At 36.1% G+C, this 22,835-nt stretch overlaps 2 protein-coding genes and 1 pseudogene across 4 annotated transcripts; 2 read left to right on the top strand and 1 right to left on the bottom strand.

The window, feature by feature from the left end:
- Window positions 1-6,949: 6,949 nt before the first annotated feature.
- On the top strand, window positions 6,950-8,675 carry LOC120121767 (CRIB domain-containing protein RIC10-like). Of its 2 annotated transcripts, none has more exons than XM_039141051.1 (4): window positions 6,950-7,258; window positions 7,417-7,517; window positions 7,607-7,691; window positions 8,184-8,675. In XM_039141051.1, the coding sequence occupies exons 1-4, from the start codon at window positions 7,201-7,203 to the stop codon at window positions 8,306-8,308; spliced, it is 369 nt and encodes a 122-aa protein (XP_038996982.1). In that variant the 5' UTR covers window positions 6,950-7,200; the 3' UTR covers window positions 8,309-8,675. The 2 variants fall into 2 exon arrangements, with proteins under 2 accessions (XP_038996982.1, XP_038996983.1); XM_039141052.1 differs by having other exon boundaries at window positions 7,420-7,517; window positions 8,184-8,672.
- A 1,888-nt stretch (window positions 8,676-10,563) lies between these two features.
- Window positions 10,564-14,053, bottom strand: LOC120121858 (annotated as a pseudogene).
- A 1,399-nt stretch (window positions 14,054-15,452) lies between these two features.
- Window positions 15,453-21,994, top strand: LOC120121839 (phospholipase A I-like). Of its 2 annotated transcripts, XM_039141138.1 has the most exons (18): window positions 15,453-16,031; window positions 16,229-16,376; window positions 16,452-16,530; window positions 16,620-16,773; window positions 16,869-17,081; window positions 17,184-17,429; window positions 17,499-17,661; window positions 17,739-17,999; window positions 18,087-18,208; window positions 18,371-18,532; window positions 18,670-18,862; window positions 18,943-19,079; window positions 19,394-19,532; window positions 19,727-19,933; window positions 20,024-20,504; window positions 20,590-20,806; window positions 20,911-21,000; window positions 21,509-21,994. In XM_039141138.1, exons 1-18 carry the CDS (start codon window positions 15,504-15,506, stop codon window positions 21,965-21,967), a joined length of 3,999 nt encoding a protein of 1,332 aa, XP_038997069.1. In that variant the 5' UTR covers window positions 15,453-15,503; the 3' UTR covers window positions 21,968-21,994. The 2 variants fall into 2 exon arrangements, with proteins under 2 accessions (XP_038997069.1, XP_038997070.1); XM_039141139.1 differs by lacking the exons at window positions 15,453-16,031; window positions 16,229-16,376 and having other exon boundaries at window positions 16,459-16,530; window positions 16,609-16,773.
- Window positions 21,995-22,835: the final 841 nt, after the last annotated feature.

Below are 22,835 nucleotides of genomic sequence, written 5' to 3'. Positions count from 1 at the left end.
GGCTACTCGAAGACTCAGACAATATATGTTATACCATACTACTTGGTTGATATCCAAACTTGATCCTTTAAAGTTCTTAATGGAATCACCAGCTTTGACAGGCAGAATGGCTAGATGGCAGATGTTATTATCTGAGTTTGATATTGTATATGTCAACCAAAAAGCGATAAAGGGAAGTGTCATAGCTGATTTTCTGGCCAGTCGTGTATCAAATGATTATCAGCCTTTGAACTTCAATTTTCCTGATGAAGATTTGTTGTGCATATCCATGAATGAAGAAGTCAGAACAAAAGATGAATTTGCAACTTGGAAGCTTTATTTTGATGGAGCATCTAATGCTTTGGGACGAGGAATCGGGGCAGTGTTAATTTCTCCAGAAAATATTTATTATCCCTTTACAAGTAGACTGGAGTTCTTTTGCACCAATAACATGGCAGAATATGAAGCTTGTGTCATGGGATTGAAAGCAGCTATAGAAAGAAAAATCAAATTTCTCAAGATATATGGAGATTCATCTTTGGTAGTGTATCAATTGCGAGGAGAATGGGAAACAAAAGATCCCAAATTATTGGAATACCGAAATTTTATCCTCGAATTAGTGAAAGAATTTGAAAAAGTTACATTCAATTATCTCCCTCGAGAAGAAAATCAAATGGCAGATGCTTTGGCTACATTAGCTGCTATGTTTCAGGCAACTAAGAAGGTTGATATGATGCCAATCAAAATGCAAGTATATGAAATTCCTGCACATTGTTATAGTGTGGAAGAAGAGGTAGATGGTAAACCATGGTATCATGATATCCTGCAATATATCAAAAATCAAAGTTATCCACCAAATGCATCAGAAATTGATAAAAGAACTTTGAGAAGAATGGCTGCTGGATATTTTCTTGATGGAGAGACTATGTATAGAAGAAGCAGTGATCAAATGCTATTGAGATGTTTAAATACCAGTGAAGCTCGAAATGTCATTGAAGAAGTACACAGTGGAATATGTGGAACACATGCAAATGGTCTTTCCATGGCCAGAAAAATAATGAGATATGGATATTATTGGGCTACCATGTACACAGATTGCATTGATTACGCAAGGAAATGTCATAAATGCCAGATATATGCAGACAAGATTCATGTACCCCCATCTCCTCTACATGTAATGACAGCACCTTGGCCATTTTCTATGTGGGGAATAGATGTCATTGGGGCAATCACACCAAAAGCATCAAATGGACATTGCTTCATCCTTGTGGCAATTGATTATTTTACCAAATGGGTTGAAACTGCTTCATACGCTAATATTAAGAGGTCCACAGTCTGCAAGTTCATAAAGAAAGAGATAGTTTGCCGATATGGCCTACCAGAGAGGATCATTACAGATAATGCTCTGAACCTGAACAACAAAATGATGACCGAACTTTGTACACAGTTCAAGATCAAACATGCAAACTCAGTGGCATATCGTCCAAAGATGAATGGGGCAGTTGAAGCAGCAAATAAGAATATCAAGAAAATCATTACAAAGACTACTGAAACCTACAAAGATTGGCACGAGAAGTTACCTTTTGCTCTATATGCATACCGAACTACTGTTCGAACATCTACTGGGGCAACACCGTTTTCTTTAGTCTACGGAATGGAAGCAGTCTTACCAATTGAAGTTGAGATTCCATCGCTTCGAATATTGAGAGAAATAAAATTGGATGAATCTGAATGGATCCAAGCTAGATTTGATCAATTGAACCTTATTGAGGAGAAAAGATTGAAAGCTATTTGCCATGGACAGATGTATCAAAAACGGATGATGAAGTCTCATGATAAGAAAGTACATCCAAGAGAATTCCAAGAGGGTGATCTAGTACTAAAAAAGATCTTGCCTATATATAAAGATTTCCGTGGGAAATGGATGCCTAATTGGGAAGGGCCATACGTTGTGAAAAAGGCCTTTTCCGGAGGAGCATTGATCTTGGCAGAAATGGATGGAAAAATTCTGAAAAATCCAATAAACTCAGATTCTGTCAAGAAATATTATGCTTGAAGAGAAAAAAAAAAAAAAAGAAGAGAAAGAAAAGAAAAAAAAAAGGAAAAGAAGAAAAAGAAAAAGAAAAAAAGGGGTCAAGGTGAAAACCCGCAAAGGGCATCTTGTAACCAAAGGAAGGATTTGAGTTGAAAACCTGAAAAGGCGGCTCAAATACAGGTTGATATTAGGCATCTGGCAATTGAACTCTCTTAAGATTTTGATGGTTTGGAAGAAGATTCACATCTACAAGCATTTTGACAACGATTGAGATCTTCCAGACAAAGGCTTACATCATTACTCTAAGTTGTGTCAACTTGATTAATTTAGAAATACTTATGCTTATAATTTGTTGAGACATTTGAATTTTTATTATTTTTATGATTGCCAGAATTTTGAATACAATTCTATCTATTTCAAGTTCAATTTATTTGAGATTCAATTTATTTTTGGAAATTCAATTTATTCTTTTCTATTGAATTAACATAATTTTGAAATAATTTAAAGATTTCTGAATATCACTTTATGTTAATATTTTTGAATACATGGAATACAAAGTAAGCAACTCATCACTAGCTTAAAGCCATGAACATCAAGATTGTTACAAGTGGTGCTACCGACAACGAGGTCGAATCCGCTAATTCTACTCATCAATTGCTCCAACCGATCACCATTCAGTTCTTGCACATCTGTTTTCAAAGATATACTAAAACAGTAGAAGATTCTTTGCAGTATTGATTCCAGCAAAAAGAAACAAGACATTGATATCACTAGGAAACATGTTTCTATACAGATCCTTGTATATGGTTTTTAAGGAAACCTAGAAGCATTTCCACCTCATCAGGTTCAAGTGGAGTAACTTTATTCCTTCCAACCCATACTAGATTCCATTTTCAGCACTCATCAAGAACATACTTCTGGACACTTGAAGGTGGCTCATTGTCATAGGCTTCAGAAGCCTTACAGACCCTTTCTGTCAATTCGGCACTTCCTGTACATGTTTATAAACAATTCAACCTTTTATATGTGCCAATAGCATCTTCTGGAAGTGTTCTTTGAGTTATCTGATCTGGTTGGACAGAACATAGCATCTTCTGGAAGTGTTCTTTGAGTTATCTGATCTGGTTAGAAGAACATAGCATCTTCTGGAAGTGTTCTTTGAGTTATCTGATCTGGTTAGAAGAACATAGCATCTTCTGGAAGTGTTCTTTGAGTTATCTGATCTGGTTGGACAGAACATAGCATCTTCTGGAAGTGTTCTTTGAGTTATTTGATCTGGTTTAACAGAACCAATCAGTGAATTTGGAAGATGAATTTGCCAATATCATCTTCTGGAAGTGTTCTTTGAGTTATCTGATCTGATTGGACAGAACATAGCATCTTCTGGAAGTGTTCTTTGAGTTATCTGATCTGTTTGATCATAACATAGCATCTTCTGGAAGTGTTCTTTGAGTTATTTGATCCGAAGAAGTGCATCAGCAGCCTTAGTCATTTGAGCAGCACAAATAAAATTTATCAATTTTACAATTGATAAGTTTGGACCATATTTCTACATGGCTATTGAAGCTTCAGCCTTTGAGAATCCCATCTTGTCAAGTATAACATTTTATTCTCTTCATCAGAATCAGAATTCAAGATTTCTTGGTATTAGAAGAACTATCGATATCTGTGAAATCATCTTGAAAGGTCACTTCATAATCAGATGAATTGTTATCAGAATCAACATGTTGCCTGAATGCAAGCTTTTCAAGAGCCTATACAATTGAGTTTTATTCTCAAGAAATTTTTGTGACATTATATCTACCTCTACATTTGTCAAAGAGGATAGATTCTCTGATTTGAAGAAGAAAGATTTATTGGGTTTCTACAACTGAAGAAATATTCAGTTCACCAATCTGAAATCAAATAACTTAACATTCATGCATCATATTTTAGGTGTTTACAAAAATAGGTGCATTTTCATTCATTTTATTCTTGTTGAATTTTTAACAGGAATTTCAAAGATTTTAGCAAAGATTCAAATTCATCACTTGATGGATCAACATTTCCAGAGAAAGAGTTCATAATGAGAAGAACTCGTCATCTGAAGAAGGAAGAAGAAGTTCATAATGAGAAGAACTTGTTCAACCTTTTGCTTGAATTCATCATTTAATGGATCAACATTTCCAGAGGAAGAGTTCATAATGAGAAGAACTCGTCATCTGAAGAAAGAAGAAGAAGTTCATAATGAGAAGAATTTGTTCAACCTTTTACTTGAATCCGTCATTTGATGGATCAGCTTTTCCAGAGAAAGTTCATAATGAGAAGAACTCATCTGAAGAAAGAAGAAGAAGTTCATAATGAGAAGAACTTGTTCAACTTTTTGTTTAAATTCATCATTTGATGGATCAACATTTCCAGAGGAAGAGTTCATAATGAGAAGAACTCGTCATCTGAAGAAGGAAGAAGAAGTTCATAATGAGAAGAACGTGTTCAACCTTTTGCTTGAATTCATCACTTGATGGATCATTCTTTTCCAGAGGAAGAGTTCATAATGAGAAGAACTCGTCATCTGAAGAAGGAAGAAAAAGTTCATAATGAGAAGAACTCATCAAAAGCTTATTCAACCTTTTGAATGACTCTATCACAGAAAGGAGGTCATCCTCATCCCCAGCAGAGAGTTCATAATAAGAAGAACTTATTTGGAGAAAAAGAAGAATTTATTCAATATCTCCATCATGATCAAAGTAAAGTCAAATGGATAAAAATTTTATTATCTTTTTATCTTTGCCCTATTCTTGTTAACACAAGAATGAGCAAAGAGGGGCAGCTGAAGATACTAAATTTTTTTATCCATATTATTATTATTATTATTATTATTATTATTATTATTATTATTATTATTATTATTATTATCATTATTAATATTATTATTAATATTATTATTATTTTTTATTAAATATATTAAATACAAACCAGTTACAATTAAACCGGCTCAGTTACAAACCAACTGAAACCGGTCCAAATCCAACCGGAAACCCTAAATATTTGGGTTTCCAGTTAGGGTTTCTAAACCCTAATCTAGCCAGCCGCCAGCCGCCATCTTCAATCTCAACCGTTGGATCTGGTTTGATCCAACGGTCCATCATTTGCCAGAGGAAACCCTAGGGTATCTATACCCTAGGGACACGTCCACCGCCGCCGCTGCTGCTTCCAGAAGCCCTCACCGCCTCCGCCGCTGCCACGTCCCGAATGAAGGATCCAGAAGATCAACGTCGGCCGTCCACGCCAAGGCTACGGGGTGAGTCACCACTGGTAGTCCGATGACTCACCGAAGCCCTCTCTTTGGACCGGTCCGATGACCGCACCGGTGGTGGCTATAAAAGCCACCACCCACCTGCGAAGAAAAAGAAGGAAGAGAACAGAGAGACCGCAGGAGAGACAGAAACCAAAAGAAAAAAATAGAGAAAAGAAAAAAATAAGCTATACCAACGATCCCAGTCTACAACCACAGCAGTAAACCAAGGAAAAGAGAAGAAGAAGACTTACCCTTGAAGCCTTTGTAGCCCTCGGAAGTCAAACGTTGCCAAACCGCCGTTTAAGAAGGTAGAACCCTTCGGTTTTGTTTAGATTTACTCCGATTAGGAGTCTTTTAGAGAAAACAAAGACCGGAATCGGTCTTAGGGCATTCCGATCTACATTTAGGATTAAAAATATTTTTTACGGCCACCGGCGGCGGTGGCCGGCGGCAGAACTCACGGCGGCAGACGGCCGCCGGATTCCCTCCGGTGAGGGAATCTAGAGAGAGGCCAGAGAGAATTCTGGCTCTCTCTCTCTCTCGGTTTAAGAAAGAAAAAAAAAAAAATGAAATGGCTGGCCCGAAGGGCCAGCCGGTTTGGGACTTTTATAGTCCTTCCCGAACGACGTCGTTTCGGGAAGGACTATACGCGTAATTATAAGAAAATTAAATCCCTTCCGCAGTCCTTAGTGCTTGTACACTTTACATTTTAGTCACTAAATTGAATTTATAATATTTTTAATTCAGGCTTCGAATTTTAATTTCTTCTATTTTAGTCCTTCATATTAAAATAATATATTTAGGATAAATTACAGATTTAATCCCTTAATTTTAATAAATAATTTTTTAATCACTAGTTCATATTTTTAATTTATTCTATTATAAAATTTGAATTTTAAATAATTTCCTTTTGGTCACTAAATTATTAAATAAAATATTTAAATCCTATAATTAATTAATAATTAGTAATTATTTTTATAATTTAGTTTATTAATTTTATATGTCTTTATTTATTTTATTGTTTTTAAATATATTGTTTAATAGATTTATTATTTTATTATATTGTTAAATATTTTGATATATATTCATAAATATATATAATAATATTAACTTTTAAATATTTATTTTTAATATCGAAGAAAAGGACAGTCTTAATATAACTGGATGTCCTATTCTGATGTTTTAAAATTAAACAATATTATTAATATTTATCAATATCAAAGAAAAGAGCTGTCTTAAGGTACCTAGAAGTTCTTTTCAGATATTTTTAAATAAAATTTTTTACAATTTTGAAATTATAAGATTATAATTAAATATTTTTGAATTTTTAAATTTTAAATAATAGAGACAATTTATAAAAAAAAAAGTACCAATTTTGGGCGTTGTAGGGGTGCTAATCCTTCCCTAAACGTAACCGACCACGAATCCCTTTTTATTATTAAAAAGAATGAATTTTTGGTTATAAAACGCAGATCAGTTCGATTTTTTAATTGATGTTTTCTTAAAACTCTTTTAAAAAATAATTTTTAGGTATTCGATCTACCTGATCCAAAAGGTCGATGGCGACTCACAAATTATTTTCAAAATTATTTATTAACATTAATTTCCCCGCCAAAATTTAATATTTCGTGCCCGGACGAAAACCGGTTACGACAGATACCAACCTTGTTTCACGGGTAATATAGTTCCTCAAATCACATGTAATTACTCCTCTGATACGCTTGAACTTTTTGTCCTTTTGTATTGTTTTTGAGTTTTTGTTGATTATATTAAAGCGAAAAACCTCATCTTAAGTACAACTACTTTCCGGGGAGCAAAATTACAATCTCTTCCCCCTTTATCTAGAGGTTCCTTCAACATTCAATCATTCTTTGAACCGGCTGCTCGATTGAGTTCCTAGTCCACCATCATGGTTACCAAGATGAAAGGGATCTACAAAGGTTTCAAATTCATTTCCCAAATCTTTGGTGAGTCCTTTCTCTGTCTCTTCCTATATAACATCCCAGAAATGTATGAAATATGTATGTATTTATTTGAGCATATTTCCTGGGTTACTTTTGTGTTTGTTTTATGTGTTTTGATTTCTGTGGAACTGAATTGGGAAAGGGTATTGTTGTTGCTATAGTAGTTGTTAAGGAGCGAGAGATGGAAATTGGGTATCCGACAGATATCAAACATGTGGCTCACATTGGTTGGGATGGCCCTTCTGGCTCTGCACCCAGTTGGGTATGTTATTGCTATGATCTATCTCTACTCCGTTCAATATTTTGATTGAAGCCCATTGTGTTCATCTCTTAGTTGTTGAACTTATGCAGATGAACGAATTCAAGACAGACCCTGATTTCACAGCAACATCAATTGGTAACTCCAAAGATTCTAATCCTACATGGTCCTCTCAAGGCATGTTTTCTCTCAATTTACCTTTTCTTGATATGATGAATGTTCTCAACGTGATGCATGATTTAGATGAAATAAGATAGAATATGCAATAGAGAGAATACTAGGTAAAAGCCAACGATTCATTTATCTATTTATTTATTTATACTGCAAATCATGTGTCCCTAAAGCGGTGTCTGTTACCATATGGACAATCCTTAAATAAGAGTAAGACAAAGGATAATAGGGTCATTTCATGGGTCTCGTTGACAAGGGGAGATGCATTATAAATCTCAGTTTTATTTAAGCTAAGTTTCCAAGACACGGAGAAAGCTTTTTAGTTTATTTGCCCCTTTGGCTCTTCTGTCACGGGACAAAAGCTGCCATATCAAGGGGAACCTATATGCTACAAGTCCCGGCTAAAATATCATTCTGGTGGTCCCTTGCAATAATTTTAATGGCCTCACTCCTATAGAGATATGTCTTTTGATGAGGTCTTTCATTGTTTAATTACAGATTTCGAGCAATCAACGGGATGCCAACCTGCAACAGAGATGATGAGGAACCTGTCTGGCACGGATATCCCAAATATTCCTAGGAAACAAACGAGAAAAAAGAAGACAACTTGCTCTCCCAAGTGATACGTTTATGTAATAGGATTGTGGCTTTTGGTTTCTGCTCATCAGCTGTCGATATAGAAGTTCCTTCTAGTATTCAAGATATTCATGAAGATCAGAAAGAAGTGCCAGAATTTGAACCAAAAGCTAGTGTAAATTAGAAAATTCTATTTAATTTACGAAAGGTTAAAGTAAATTAGGTGTGGAACCAAAAGGAAAGATCCAAGTCCAAGGACGCGACTTACCTAATGGCAGAAGAAAGTTTCTGGTTTACTGCGAGTAATGATGCTGCTAGACTTAGTTGTATTGAGTTGTGTTAGTGGAAAGTTTTGGTAATTCAGATTAGTGGTTCCGACAAGTTTGTAAAGGAATCGAACTTTTTTAATGTTATGGATGAAATGACGGTTTATTTTATGTGTCGACTTCCTAGTTTATTTCACGTGCATGTATGTTAGTACAGGTTTATTTGGAAGAAATTACCTTCGGCCAAGAGCAATTTCTTCTTGGCCTGGGAAGATGATGCAGTGAAATTCTGATACGAACTGCATATTATGAGCATCAATCATAAACGATCCAGGGACTGTGTTCTATATCAACAAGGCGCTCCAGGAACCCTCTTAAGAGTTGGGAGACAAAAATCCTGGAATTAAAATCGCAGCACTTCGAGAAAACAATACTTTATTGGTTGTTGGGGATTCTGGCCGAAGACTGGGAGAACCCTCAACAAGTAACATTCTTATAAACTTTATTAATGCATTTGCTGAAGAACAATAATTAAGCTAAAGGGAAGCCAGAGTGTAGAATAATTCACGTACTGTAGCATATAATCATTGAGGTGACTACAACTTTAGTCTAAAGCTGCAGGAGAATAAGAAATCAAAAGAGAGAACTTATCAAAATACAGGCAAGTTTAATTGTTTATAAATTAAATTTAGATGCTAAGACTAAAGCTAGATGGATTGAAATGGAAGATAGTTTTTATAAGTGTTTTGGTAAAGGAGGTGTTGAGATGAAGAAGAGTAGAATTGATTATGGGCAGAATGTGGGAAATGATGGTTTAAACGTTCGGGATGGGAATAGAAGGGTAGTTAGGAGAAAAAGGATTAGTAAAGGAATGAACAAGGAGGTAACTTGTGCGAGGTTCATTACGTTGATAATTGGGGTACGAGTGGAAATGTTAGTGATAAAAAGGAAGGTGATGATCTGTGGGTGACTGACCTATAACAGCCCCTAAAGGGAGTTCATATCTTGGAACTGTCAAGGGTTACGGTAACCCTTGACAGCCAAAATGCTAAAGGAAATGGTGAGAGAGTATGACCCACAAATGGGTTTTCTGACGGGAACGAAGAATAAAGAGTGTTTTCTGGAAAGGATAAAGACTAGGATGAGATGGTCTGCTTGTTGCTATGTACAGCCAGAAGGATCAGGTGTTGGAGAGATATAAGAATATTATTGGTATAGTGATGGAGATTGATGATTTGGGCTATGTTTGTAGGGTGTTCTTGGTATATGAGCCACCTAATTTTGAAGATTAATATGTAAACAGGCTTGGGTATGTATAGGGATTAATACTCCAACAGTTTAGATTAAGGCAAGACTGTTGGAGTGAGGAATTCAGGTTGATTCTTTTTGTTGTTCGTATTCCAAGCAACTGTGGCTTCAAGTGTTTCAGGCCTGTCGTATTTAGGATGAATTAGTTGAATTACAGGATCATTTGAATTGGATTGGATGGTAAGGAATGGAGGAGGGAAGAACTGGTTTACACTTTTTGAGAATTGGTTGGGGTATCTATATATTTGATATCGCAGGAAAGAAACAAGAGTTCATGGAGTTCCTCTCCTAGACAAGTGCAGGTATTGTTTCAACAAGTCATATGTATAGTTTAGTATGGATTGGCAAATACAAATGTTGATTTATCCACACACACAAAAAAAAAGTTAAAACATGGACGTGAATTTATTACGAAAATATTTATGAAATTCATTTATTTATTACAATTCTCTTTTCTTCCCGAATACCTCTTACGTGCATGTTATGTCCATTGCTTATAAGTTATGTCATGCAGTTATGGATGAACTGAAATAATATGGATAATCTCTCTCACGAGAAGAAATGCAAAGAATTAGAAGGTTGGGCCCACTTGGTCCTTTTTAAACTTTTGATTTGTGCTGTCACGACCTTTTGTCGAGGGCATATATAGATCCATTGCATGGTCTTCGTGCGTTTAATAAAATGGTACGGTGGTGAGTAGATTCACTAAGACGTTTTACAGCTCACGATATCAGAAAATGAAGTTTTCATACATGTGCAGAATCTGTATTAGTCTTCTCACAACCCTAATAACTTTGCTTCCTCTCCCACCACTATTACTTCATAGAAAAAGGGTCAAGTTTCTTTTTCTAACAACCTTTTTCTTTCTTATTTTGATTGGTAGGGGTTGGATGAAGAGAGTAAGTTACTGCTCTCTAACCTTTTATCATCTTCTTCCCTCCCCAATCTATGGGCTTGACCTGCATGTTTGGCACTAAAATTCTAAGGCCCCTTGTAAACAGAAATGAGACCTTTCACAACACGAGTGACACGTACCATAAAATGACGGTATATCCTCATTGTATACAATTTAAGCCATTGTGGATCTCCACCAGGGAGATCTAGCTTCATAAGAGTGCTCACCATCATCCCATGAAATTTGACATGCTTGCAAACCAATGGCAACACTTGGCTCTTTCCCAAACTGGACAATCCACTTTGTGACAGCCATTTCTTTATCACTCTCACTAGTGTACTCCTTGTATTTTCCAAATGGGTTTAGCCCTGGGTTTGCCATCTCTGCAATAGCAGATGGCATGTACATCGAATCACCCACTATTGGAGCCCCACAGGCAGCCAGTTGTGCACGAACCTGCATCAAATGTTTAGTAGTTATTAAACTCGGGGCTTTAGTATTATGAAAATTCACATAGAGGTTTGTTTGTTTTCTGCTCCTCCCTATTAATTGAAGTCCCATAAACTAGCACCTAAATGAAGGTTAACGAATGCAGAAATGGACTTGAATAGTTCAGAAACAATTCTAATTGTAGCTGAATCATCAGGAATCAACAAACTTCATTTCCCCAAGGTTTAAGCTTTTTATATTTCTAAACCTCATTATAATCTAAACTAAATATTTGCTTAATATTAGAACTTAGAAGAGCATTCTCTAAGACACATGGCAAGAGATTACTATGATTATCTTTCGAGTGCCACCATGAACAAGGGAAAATGATAATAAGAAAGACTGAATATCAAATTAACTTAAAAGACTGCAAAAAGGAATAACTTGATAACCTGATGAGTTCGACCAGTCAAAAGGTTTATTTTACACTCATAAGCATGATCTTTCAAAGGCCACCCAGAGTCTTCAATATAGTAGTTTTCTTGAATGACAGAATCTGGCCAGGGAACCTCCCTGCATTCCATAACCTCGAGCTGACACAAGTACCATCCTTTAATGAAGTCTGCAAGTCATATAACTCCCAGGCTTTAACCCATATTACAAATGTTGAAATAGGGCAGACAAAAAAAGGTAATGAACAAACTGTGGGAGTGACAAATTGACAATGTAAAAATATATCGAGAAAATTAGGGAGTGAAATCTTTATGCACTTGTAGAAATCATGTAATAAGCAAAAGAATTTTCACACATCCAACGAAAATCCTATATAACAGGAATGCAATTATTTTCTACAGAAACTGGGTACTCATTTCAACAAATAAAATCAAAAGAGGCGAAAAGGGTGAGAAATCATTAGGTCAGACGAGCAAAATATGGAGTATACTGAATCTTATTTTCCATGTTTTTCTCTAGTTCTTAGAGTTTCAGATTTGGTTGAGAAATAGCATAAACAAAATGCTTAGGAGACGGTATTACCTTCTGAGACTAGTCTAGGAGCCATATTGATTGGACGCATATAGTGTGTCATTATTCCAATTGGTACAGGAGCAGCGGTGAGAGCAATATATAGTTTCTTTACCTTTTTCTCCTGTTGTAATAAAACCAGAATATTACGAGTTAATCTATTAACAAAGTGAACAAATATTCATTTGCTAAATTAAATTTATACCCACTCATACATAGTTAATTAGTTAATCTATTAACTTCGGAAAAAACATAACTTCACAGAATATTATGAGCTGAAGCTCTGAAATAGAACTACCTTCCTCAAATTATACAAACCTATTAGAAACTTACTCTGATTTTCCCATGAAAAACCGAGCAATACTCCTTAGTCCTAGCTAATACAACACTGCAAGTGAATTACTAGCTATTACTTATCATACCAACAAATGACGGAAATAAAATAATAAGAAAAAAAAGTCTATAATCAACCACAATCAATGTAATATGTACAAGATACAATACCAGCCTTCTGTGCAATTATCTATCTGATGAGTAGTTTTCAATGGAGTGGAAAATCCCAAGGCTCGACTAGCAAATGTTGAGCAACTTTCTTCTATATTATCTGTAGTTCCTCCAACCTAGCAAGTTGAGACAGAATATAGTTGTTATAATTCATCCACATGCATTAACAAAATGACTTTGCAGAGTTCAAATCACAATTGAAGAAGTAAAGGAACGTTTGGGATGTACATGTACACGTAAGTATGTTCCAGCTTCAACAAACTGCTCAACATGAGTTATACGGAAAGTCTTTTGTGCCTCTCGCACAGTTTTTCCCTTAATGGATGCTCTTTTACTCAAAGCTGATGGTGCTGTTACTTCTTTAAATATCTTAATTTGCTCTGGGGTGGCAGTAGGAGGAGGCTGCGGACACACGAGGGCATAATATACAGCTCCGAAATGGATGAGATCTGCAACAAACCTTCAATGAATGAAATTTTGAATATATCACACTGTCCTTATTAATTAAAGATTAGACCATAACAGCATAAATCACATAGTTTAAAATAAAATAACCAAAAATGATAATGACTTACAGAGGAGGAAGATCCAGTGCTTTACAGATATACTCGAGAACAGGCCCTCCTTCTGAAACAACTAAGTGTTCGACTCTTGGCGGGCCATTGTCCGAGGGGCACGGGAGTAACCGGTCATATTTGGGATAGCTGCACAAGGGAAATGAGTCTCGATTACAAACCATATAATTAACTTAAAAAAAAGGTTGAACGAAAGGGAAAATAATGATAAGCTCAATATAGCACTAAAAATAACAAACTATGTTAGAGAAACCTAAAAGGTTCGCCAAACTGTGACAATGTGAGAACACCCAAAAAAATCCCACCGTTCAAAGCAATTTCATTTGAGATAATAAACTATTCGGAGGAATTCTTAATGCAACTGAACCCAAGAAGCCTCCATGCCTTTCAAAGAGAACCACTTTTTGAGTTAGCTATCTTTGCTTCACATTTCTAACCCGAAAGATATAGTTTTTCTCCTCTAAAAGCAGAAACCAATAAACCAAAAAAAAAAAGCAAAACAAAATAAGTTGAAGTACCCATTAACAGAAGAAGTCGTTGTTTTTTGGACAACATCCACTCTGGAAGAAAAACAAGAAAGCTCTCTCTTCCTTGAACTCAAACAATGCAAAATGGCACTCTTGCTATTGCTCTTGTAATGCGTAAATAAAGAAGAAGACGCTAACGTTCTCAGGGAGGAGACTGGAGCGCTGAGACTCCGGTAGCCATTGCTGAAGATTGAAGCTAAGCCTGCTGAAGCTGAAGCCATCTTCATGGTTTAGCAGCGCCTTGTATTGGCTTTTTGTTTTCCGTTGTCGAGGGTTTGAGATAAGACTATTCGGGCATTTGGGTCGGTGTTGAGTGATTGGGCCCCTTGTTTTGCAATCAACTTCTGCCGGAGACTTTAGGCTCAATTTCCTTTATTTTTCGCCCATTTTCCAGTATAATCCAAAGTACTCCATATATTATAAAGGGTTTATTCTATAAACTGATATATATTTTAATTTTTATCTTAAATTAAAATATAAATTTAATATTTTTAAAGTATTATATGTATTGATTTAATATCATAAAATTTAATAAAAAACTTAATGTGATATTAATTAGTAAATAATAACATTATTAAATATCATGTGTCACAATATTTTTAATTCTTAAAATGTTATAGTAATATTATTTACTAATTTAATTTTTTTAAATTACATATTAATATGAAAGTATTTTTAAATTAAAATATTAACTGGCATAAAATAAAATAAATATCAATTTAAGAAAAAAAATATTTAGGTGTTAATTTGTATAAACAAAGGGAAAGAAGAAAACTTGGATCATTATAACTAATTGTTAAGACTGTCATGAGTACATTATCAGTGGGAATAAAAGATTATCAGGAAATAGAATTACTGAGAATATTGTATTTTGTGTTTGGTTGGTTTAGCATGAATGTAAGATTATAGTATTTGGTTAAAGAAATAAAAGATTATTGGAATGTATATTTTACCAAATTGTTCTTATTATATATTTGTTAAATTATTTTTACAAAATTGAAAAGATAAATAAGTTTAATGAAAGAGTAAAATTTTATTTTAACCCCTGTACTTCATATAAAATTTTAATTATAGATTTTTTTGTAAATCTAAAATAATTTAAAGATAAATTTGTAATTTAAGCTTCGTAGAATTTTTATTATTTAACTACAAAAGAAGTATATTTTTGAAAAAAAAAATTAAGGGCATTTTAGTTCAAAACGTCGGTAATCCAGCAATACTTAAGGGAAGAGATAATCACATTCCCATTAATGTACTCCAAAAAATTTACTGTTAATAATAAAAAATTACCGAAAGCTGAGAATGTTGACCAACGAAACGGGATGAGAATTTTATTTCTTGTAATTAGATATACCTTCAAACAGACCCTAAGATGACGTGGTTTAGTGAATTCTCTTATTTTTATTAATCGTAAAACGACAAAAAGAAAGGACAAGCGTGGTGTCAGACAAACAAACGAGGAGTTCGTAGTTTTCATAGGAAAAGAGAACAAATACTGTTCCAGGTTTCTTTCAGTGTCTCATATCCCTGGAAGTTCCTGCCTATAAATTTCTCTGAAGTGCAATCCTTAACAATAGAAAAAGGAACTTCACTTCTATTCTCAAATGCAAATTTTGTTTTTCTTTCCATGAACAAATGAAAATGTGAATCATCATCAGAACCGTCAGATCGGGATCACAATTCTATTACCCGCGCATTTTTACTGTCCGATCACAATGTCTTGGGGATTAGGATGGAAATGGCTTACGGATACCTTCCGTTTATCTCTAAACTACGGATACGAAGAATTCACGGAAATTCCTGACCGCACAGCATCATCGCCACCATCGCTTACTCGCTCTTCTTCCTTGTCCCAATTATTACAGGCCCAATACCAGCAACAGTTGGGATCCAGGATCGATCTGGATTGGGTGTCTGGAGATGACGAGGACCAGGTGGCGCTCAAGCTGCGATCTCAACTGATGGTGGCGCTTCCGGCGCCTCAAGACGCGGTGGCTATTGAATTGAGAGAGACCGAAGGAAATGCCGTGAGAGTGGAGATGAAGGTGGAGAAGAGAAGGGAGCCGTTACGAGCGGTTATAATGTATAAGGCGGGCGGGTCGAGTCAGCAGAGTGATGGAGTCGGAGTTCTGGTTCGATTGTTAAGGTCGGATTTGGTTCTTTCTGGTGACGGGACTTCCATCGGAAATGGTGACCATTGGAAAAGTATCACTTTGCTTAGTCTTTGTGGATGTGGTTTAACGGTAATTACTTGTTACAAAAAAGTATAAGCCTAAGTCTAGGCTATTTTTAATTAATATCTTCTTTTTTTTAGATTTCTCTTTGTCAGCAATACATATTGGTATTGAGAAAAAGTGGGTCCATAAACTTTAGGTAGGCCTGTTTCTTTTCCTTTCCTTCTGTAGTTTGATACTCACTGCTCGCTTACTTTTTGATACAGACACTGCCCATCGAGCTAACCAGATTGCCAATTCTTGAGAAAATATACCTTGATAACAACAAGCTATCACAGTTACCACCTGAGTTTGGTGAACTAAAAACCTTGAAAGTTCTTAGGGTCGACAACAACATGCTTGTTTCGGTTCCTGGTAAGTATAATCTTGTTTTTAGAGTTGGTAATCTATCATTATTACATTATATTTTTGTTGGTAATTTATGAGCAGTGGAGCTGAAACAGTGCATCGGGCTGGTAGAAATATCATTAGAGCATAACAAACTAGCTCGGCCTCTTCTTGACTTCAGGTCACTTTATTGACTATCAACTTATTTCTTTTAGGCTTTTGAATATGTAGCTTTCTCTTGTCTAATGCTTTTCTCCAGTTGGATGGCAGAGATATGGTTGAGTTACAGATTCTGAGGTTATTTGGCAATCCACTCGAATTCCTTCCTGAGATCTTGCCTTTAAGGAAGCTACGCCACTTGTCTCTTGCCAATATCAGGATTGTGGCCGATGAATATCTAAGATCGGTGACTGTGCAAATAGAGGTGCAGCTCAACAAATATTAGCTGCTCGCCTGCTCATGCCTTTGAATGAGCATAATAAATGTATGAAATGAACTGCTTCTCTTGTTGTATTGCAGATGGAGAATAATTCTTATTTTGGCGCATCTAGACACAAGCTGAGTGCCTTTTTCTCTCTCATATTCCGTTTCTCCTCTTGCCATCACCCTTTGCTTGCCTCTGCACTGGCCAAGATAATAATGCAAGACGAGGGGAATCGTGTATTTATTGGTAAAGATGCGAATGCATTGCAGCAGCTCATAAGCATGATAAGTAGTGACAACCGCCATGTGGTACACTGGCTACACTTCCCTTTTATGAGGTCACATAGGGCATTATATCTTTTTCTTTCCTCTCCCTACTTGCACTGTCTTTATAGTTCAGATTTGTCTCAGGTCAAAGAAGCCTGCTCTGCTCTATCAACTCTTGCTATAGATGTTTCTGTGGCGATCCAGTTGATGAAATGTGACATCATGCAGCGCATAAAATATGTTTTGAAGTCTCCAGCTCCAGGAAAACTGGTTTCCGTGCTGCACATTGTGGTCACACTCGCCTTTGGATCTGACACTGTAGCTCAGAAGATGCTAGACAAGGATGTTTTGAGATCATTAAAAATATTGTGCGCCCATAAAAACCCAGAGGTAACTTTCTGATAATTATCACTCTTATATTGAATGGTTCTGTACGATTAAGCCTCTATATTTAATCAGGTGCAAAGGCTTGCTTTGATAGCTGTAGGAAATTTGGCCTTCTGTCTGGAGAATCGCCGCTGTCTTGTCACCTCTGAAAGCTTGAAGGAACTTCTCATGCGCTTGACTTTTACACCTGAACCACTTGTAAATAAAGCTGCAGCTCGTGCTTTGGCCATTCTTGGTATATTTTTTTTGGATTTGACTTTTCCTTTGAGAATCTTAAGATCATAAGATTATCTTATTGTTTCTTTTTTGTAGGAGAGAATGAAAATTTGAGGCGTGCTATTAGAGGGAGACAAATACCAAAACAAGGCCTACGCATACTCTCGATGGATGGAGGTGGCATGAAAGGTCTTGCAACTGTGCAGATCCTTAAAGAAATAGAGAAGGGAACTGGAAAGAGGATACATGAACTATTTGACCTTATATGTGGAACATCGACAGGTGGTATGCTTGCTGTTGCCCTTGGTATTAAGTTGATGACCTTGGAGCAGTGTGAAGAAATTTACAAAAATCTTGGTGAGTATGCAGCATAAATATTCATTCAAATAACAAATTATCCGTGGCATATTTTTTTAATGTTATTCTCCCATATTGGCTTTGTAGGAAAACTTGTTTTTGCTGAACCCGTGCCAAAGGATAATGAATCGGCAACTTGGAGGGAAAAGTTTGATCAGCTTTATAAAAGTTCATCTCAGAGTTTCAGAGTTGTTGTACATGGATCTAAAGTATGAAGTTCTTAAACCAATGGGAATTTTTATTTTCCTACCAGATAATTTCAGAGGTTTTAGGGAATTTATTATAGTTAACTTTCAGAGGTGTTCATTTTTGTTTTACCTTTCAAAGTATCATTTGCTTTCAACAAGACATAAAAACTTTTAGTATTGCAGCACAGTGCAGATCAGTTTGAGAGATTACTAAAGGAAATGTGTGCTGATGAGGATGGCGACTTATTAATTGAATCTGCTGTGAAAAACATTCCAAAAGTTTTTATTGTGTCAACTTTGGTGAGCGTTGCGCCAGCTCAGCCTTTTTTATTCCGCAATTATCAGGTTGAGGCCAAGAGTTCCTTTTTAATCAAATTATACGAACTCTAGATGGGTTCAAGTTATTTTTTTTATGCTTATTTATGGTAATGTCTCGTTAGCTGTATAAATTTGTAGACATATTTATTTTTCTTGATGTGCAGTACCCTGTGGGAACACCAGAGGTGTCTCTTGCAATATCTGAAAGTTCAGGAATCACTGTTCTAGGACCTCCAACTACAGGTTCTCAGATTGGTTACAAGCAAACTGCTTTTATTGGAAGTTGTAAACACAATGTGTGGCAAGCTATAAGAGCATCTTCAGCTGCCCCATATTATCTTGATGACTTTTCAGATGGTATTTTTCTTCTGCTTGCTTAGATCAACTACTTTTAAGAATGTCTAAGCTTCTTAACCTTCATTTTTCCTTTTGTGTAGATGTATACCGCTGGCAAGATGGTGCTATAGTGGCAAACAATCCAACTGTGTTTGCCTTGAGAGAAGCACAACTTTTGTGGCCTGATACAAAAATTGACTGTATAGTTTCAATTGGTTGTTGTTCTTTGCCAGTCAAGGTAACTGCCGTGCTTTTGCCATCTAAGAAATTTTCATGACATGGCTTTTAGTGGCGCCATAAAACTTTACCAATAAACATGACCATGAACTGCAAGTCACCATTTCGTGAGGATATTCAAGCAGAATAAAAGGAAACAGCATGGTTGCTTTCATTGATGTTCCAAGTTCAATACATTTCAGAGTGGTTTTGATAATTCGACTACTGGATAATAAAAATAAAAAGATATATGTTTCTACTTCCATTTATTTTCATATTGAGGTTTCAGATTCATTACTTCATTTCAGAAATTCATGATTATCTCCTCTGTTGTAGGCAAGGAAAGGTGGTTGGCGTTATCTAGATACCGGGCAAGTATTGATCGAGAGTGCATGCTCTGTGGATCGAGCAGAGGAAGCTTTGAGTATATTGTTACCTATGCTCCCTGAGATCCAATACTTTCGGTTTAATCCAGGTACAAAAGTTAACAGGTTCGTTGTGGCTTTCACAGTTGAGGGTTGGAGGTCTATTTTACCCCTGCCATGATATCTCCATAACTAGCTTTAATCCAACCAGTTTTTACTTTGATCTTTCCATATATCATAGTGTAACAGTTCTTTAGTTAATTAATTACAAACTTTTCATTGTTTTCTATTGTTGTCCCTGTAGTTGATGAACGTTGTGATGTGGAGCTGGATGAGACTGATCCAACAGTTTGGCTCAAACTGGAAGGTGCTGTAGAAGAATACATCCAAAACAATTCAGATTCCTTGAAGAACGCATGTGAAAGGCTTCTTCTACCCTTTACACATGATGAGAGATGGGCAGAGAGTCTGAAATCTCCATCCTTTTCCAGGAAAAAGTCATCAATTTCAGGTGTGGTTGTTTTTGTTAATTGTCACATGTTCTAACTTTCTGGATGCCATGCTGAATCTTTTTCAATTCATTTTTCTTGGGCTATACTAGTTCTAGGAGAAAATAGCCCTTCATTAGGTTGGAGGCGAAATATACTACTTGTTGAAGCTTTGCACAGTCCTCATTCTGGAAGAACTCTGCACCATGCTCGGGCACTTGAGTCATTTTGTTCAAGCAATGGAATAAGATTATCTCTTTTGCATGACATATCTGGAATTCCAAAGACATTACCGGCAACAAGATCTCCAACACCATTAACCCCTCCTCCGATCACTGAAACCTATCCCTCAAGCCCTCATGTTTTCAGTCCTGATGTTAGCTTGCAGAGGCTTGGCCAAATTGACACAGTCCCTCCTTTAAGCTTGGATGGATTAAAACCTGTAAAAATCACTTCTTTATCCCCAGAGGATTCTCCCAGACCCAGGCAGCTTTCTTCACCTGTACAATCATTGCAAGAGAAGTTACAGAATCTACCACAAGTTGGCATTATACATTTGGCACTTCATAATGACTCAGCTGGCTCAATATTAAGGTCTAAAACCCCGTCTGTTTTTTCGCATTATTTGTGAGTGTAGCTTATGGGCCAATTCTAACCTATTATCTGCTTCTTTCACTAGTTGGCAGAAGGATGTGTTTATTGTGGCTGAACCCGGAGAACTGGCTGATAAGTTTCTGCAAAGTGTCAAGGTTACAATGTCCTCAATGATGCAAAACCAGCATCGGAAGGGTCCAGCACCTTTTTCCAATATAGCAACTATTGCTGATTTGGTTCATTGCAGACCATGCTTCCAAGTTGGAAATGTGGTCCACAGATATATTGGATGCCAAACCCGAGTGTGCATGCTTTCCTCATTTGCTTTGAAATGACTCCATTTGTTTTCAGTTTGGTGTTACTGAAACTAATGAACTTCTGTTGTGATTTTTATTATCTGTTCAAGGTCATGGAAAATGATAAAGAAATCATGGCATACATGTTTCGTCGCCACATACCCTCTTTGCACATGACACCTGATGATGTTCGTTCGATGGTATGCATTTGGTTTTCATTTGATTATCTGATTTATCTTCAAAGCACATGAGACCTGAACCCTGATGATGTTCACCTCCATTGTCTATTGACGTTCTGTGTCCTGTTCCGTGGCTTGTTTGTTGCACCTTTTGTTAGACCAATATCTGATTTACCGGAGTAGAGTAATTTCCCTTGGTCCAATTGCACATAAACTTTATAGATCAAGATGACCTTGCTAGACACAAGATTTTGAGTTAATTACCTCTTAATCGTTCTACCAAAATATATATATATATATATTACCTCTTAATCATTGAAGGAATAATAATAAGAACATTATGTTACAAGAATGTGAGGATTATAGTTGCTGAAATCCTTTATAGTTGCTGAAATCCTGTATTATTGATTATCAGTAGTTTTTAGCCAAATAGCATTTATTCTCGATGTTGTATGGCCAATAGATACTGAGCTATGATACACTGAAGAAAATTGTTTCTAACAAATGATACATTGTTGAATAATACTAGGTTGGAGCTTGGAGGGAGAGGATCATAATCTGCACAGGAACTTATGGTCCTACTGCAAATTTAATTAAGGCCTTTCTGGATTCTGGTGTCAAAGCTATTATTTGCCCCGCTGCTGAGCCCCAAGATGTGTCACCAGCAACAAGTACTGGATCAGGAAAGCATAACAGCCTGGAAAACGGGGGGCTCAAGGTTAGTCTGGAAGATGTACAAGATGAAGAGGCTGAACATCTCAGTCCAGTGAGTGATTGGGAAGACAACGACTTAGAGAAGAATGGAAACCACCAATCTGGAGGTTTTCAGGACGAAGAGGAGGAACTGTCTCGGTTTGCCTGTCAGTTGTATGATTCAGTATTTTGTGAAGGAGCAACCGTGGATGTTGCCCTGAAAAATGCTCTTGCCTCCCATCGAAATCTGAGGTATGCCTGTCACCTTCCGCATGTAAACGAGCTTGCCAAATAAATCTCATTCAACGTTTGAAATTAAAGACAGGTAAATAAAAACCAAAGAAAAAGAAGCAGAAAGAGAAAGATATGATAAAATATCAAGTGCGTGACTAAATATGAAAAATAAACAAATTAAAAGGCGGCGCCTTTCAGTTTTGAGGCTTGTAAGAAAACATTTGTTTTATATCTTTCGTTATATGAACCAGGAGAGCCTTTTCTGTATGTGAAATCGTAATATTTCATGTGTGTTCTAACCTAACCCATGTCTTATGAGCTTTTTCTGTAAATTTATATATATGAGCTTTGCTTCAGAGTAGCGGGTGTTTATATTTTAGAGTACAGTAGCTGAAAATCACCAGTTAGTTACTATTGACGGTAAGGGAAATTAATTGAACATGATGCTTGCTATCTAAACTCATTAAAGGGATCATACATTTCAATAAGCTAGGTTTAGCAAAGTTAAAAGTATTTTTCTAGATTATAATTCCTAACATGTCGTAAAACCTTACAGGTTAAATTATGGAGGAGGAAAAGCAAAACTACATTGCTTTGAGTTGTCAATAGGGTAAACAAAAAGAACTTATCAGGGAAACGTGCCTGCTTTCATTGCAAACACAAGTAAGGATATGATTATGTTATCCCTATCCAACGATCCAATCATACAGAAACTCATGATGACCACTTCCTTCGGCCACAAGCTCCCAATAATCATACCACTTAAAATGCAGTATAAAGATAGCTTTATATACACCGAGTTTCCCCTGTTAAGATGGCCGCAACTGCTCCTGTTGCAATATGAACAAGAGGAATTATAGGACCATTTCTCAAGAAGGAAATTGAATGAAATAATTTAATAAACTGAAGTTTTGTTACAAAAACAAATG

Source organism: Hibiscus syriacus, unplaced genomic scaffold, assembly GCF_006381635.1.
Source record: "Hibiscus syriacus cultivar Baekdansim isolate YM2019G1 unplaced genomic scaffold, ASM638163v2 tig00110383_pilon, whole genome shotgun sequence".
NCBI lineage: Eukaryota > Viridiplantae > Streptophyta > Magnoliopsida > Malvales > Malvaceae > Hibiscus > Hibiscus syriacus.
Note: the sequence above shows the minus strand (reverse complement) of the source record. Positions and strands in the feature narration are given on the sequence as shown.

Coding starts and splice junctions, on each gene's coding strand:
- LOC120121767 (XM_039141051.1), top strand. CDS start 7,201: ATGGTTACCAAGATGAAAGGGATCTACAAAGGTTTCAAATTCATTTCC. Junction 7,259..7,416: donor ATTCATTTCCCAAATCTTTG/GTGAGTCCTTTC, acceptor TTGTTGCTATAG/TAGTTGTTAAGGAGCGAGAG. Junction 7,692..8,183: donor TCCTACATGGTCCTCTCAAG/GCATGTTTTCTC, acceptor GTTTAATTACAG/ATTTCGAGCAATCAACGGGA.
- LOC120121839 (XM_039141138.1), top strand. CDS start 15,504: ATGTCTTGGGGATTAGGATGGAAATGGCTTACGGATACCTTCCGTTTA. Junction 19,080..19,393: donor GTTGTTCTTTGCCAGTCAAG/GTAACTGCCGTG, acceptor CCTCTGTTGTAG/GCAAGGAAAGGTGGTTGGCG. Junction 19,934..20,023: donor GAAAAAGTCATCAATTTCAG/GTGTGGTTGTTT, acceptor GGGCTATACTAG/TTCTAGGAGAAAATAGCCCT.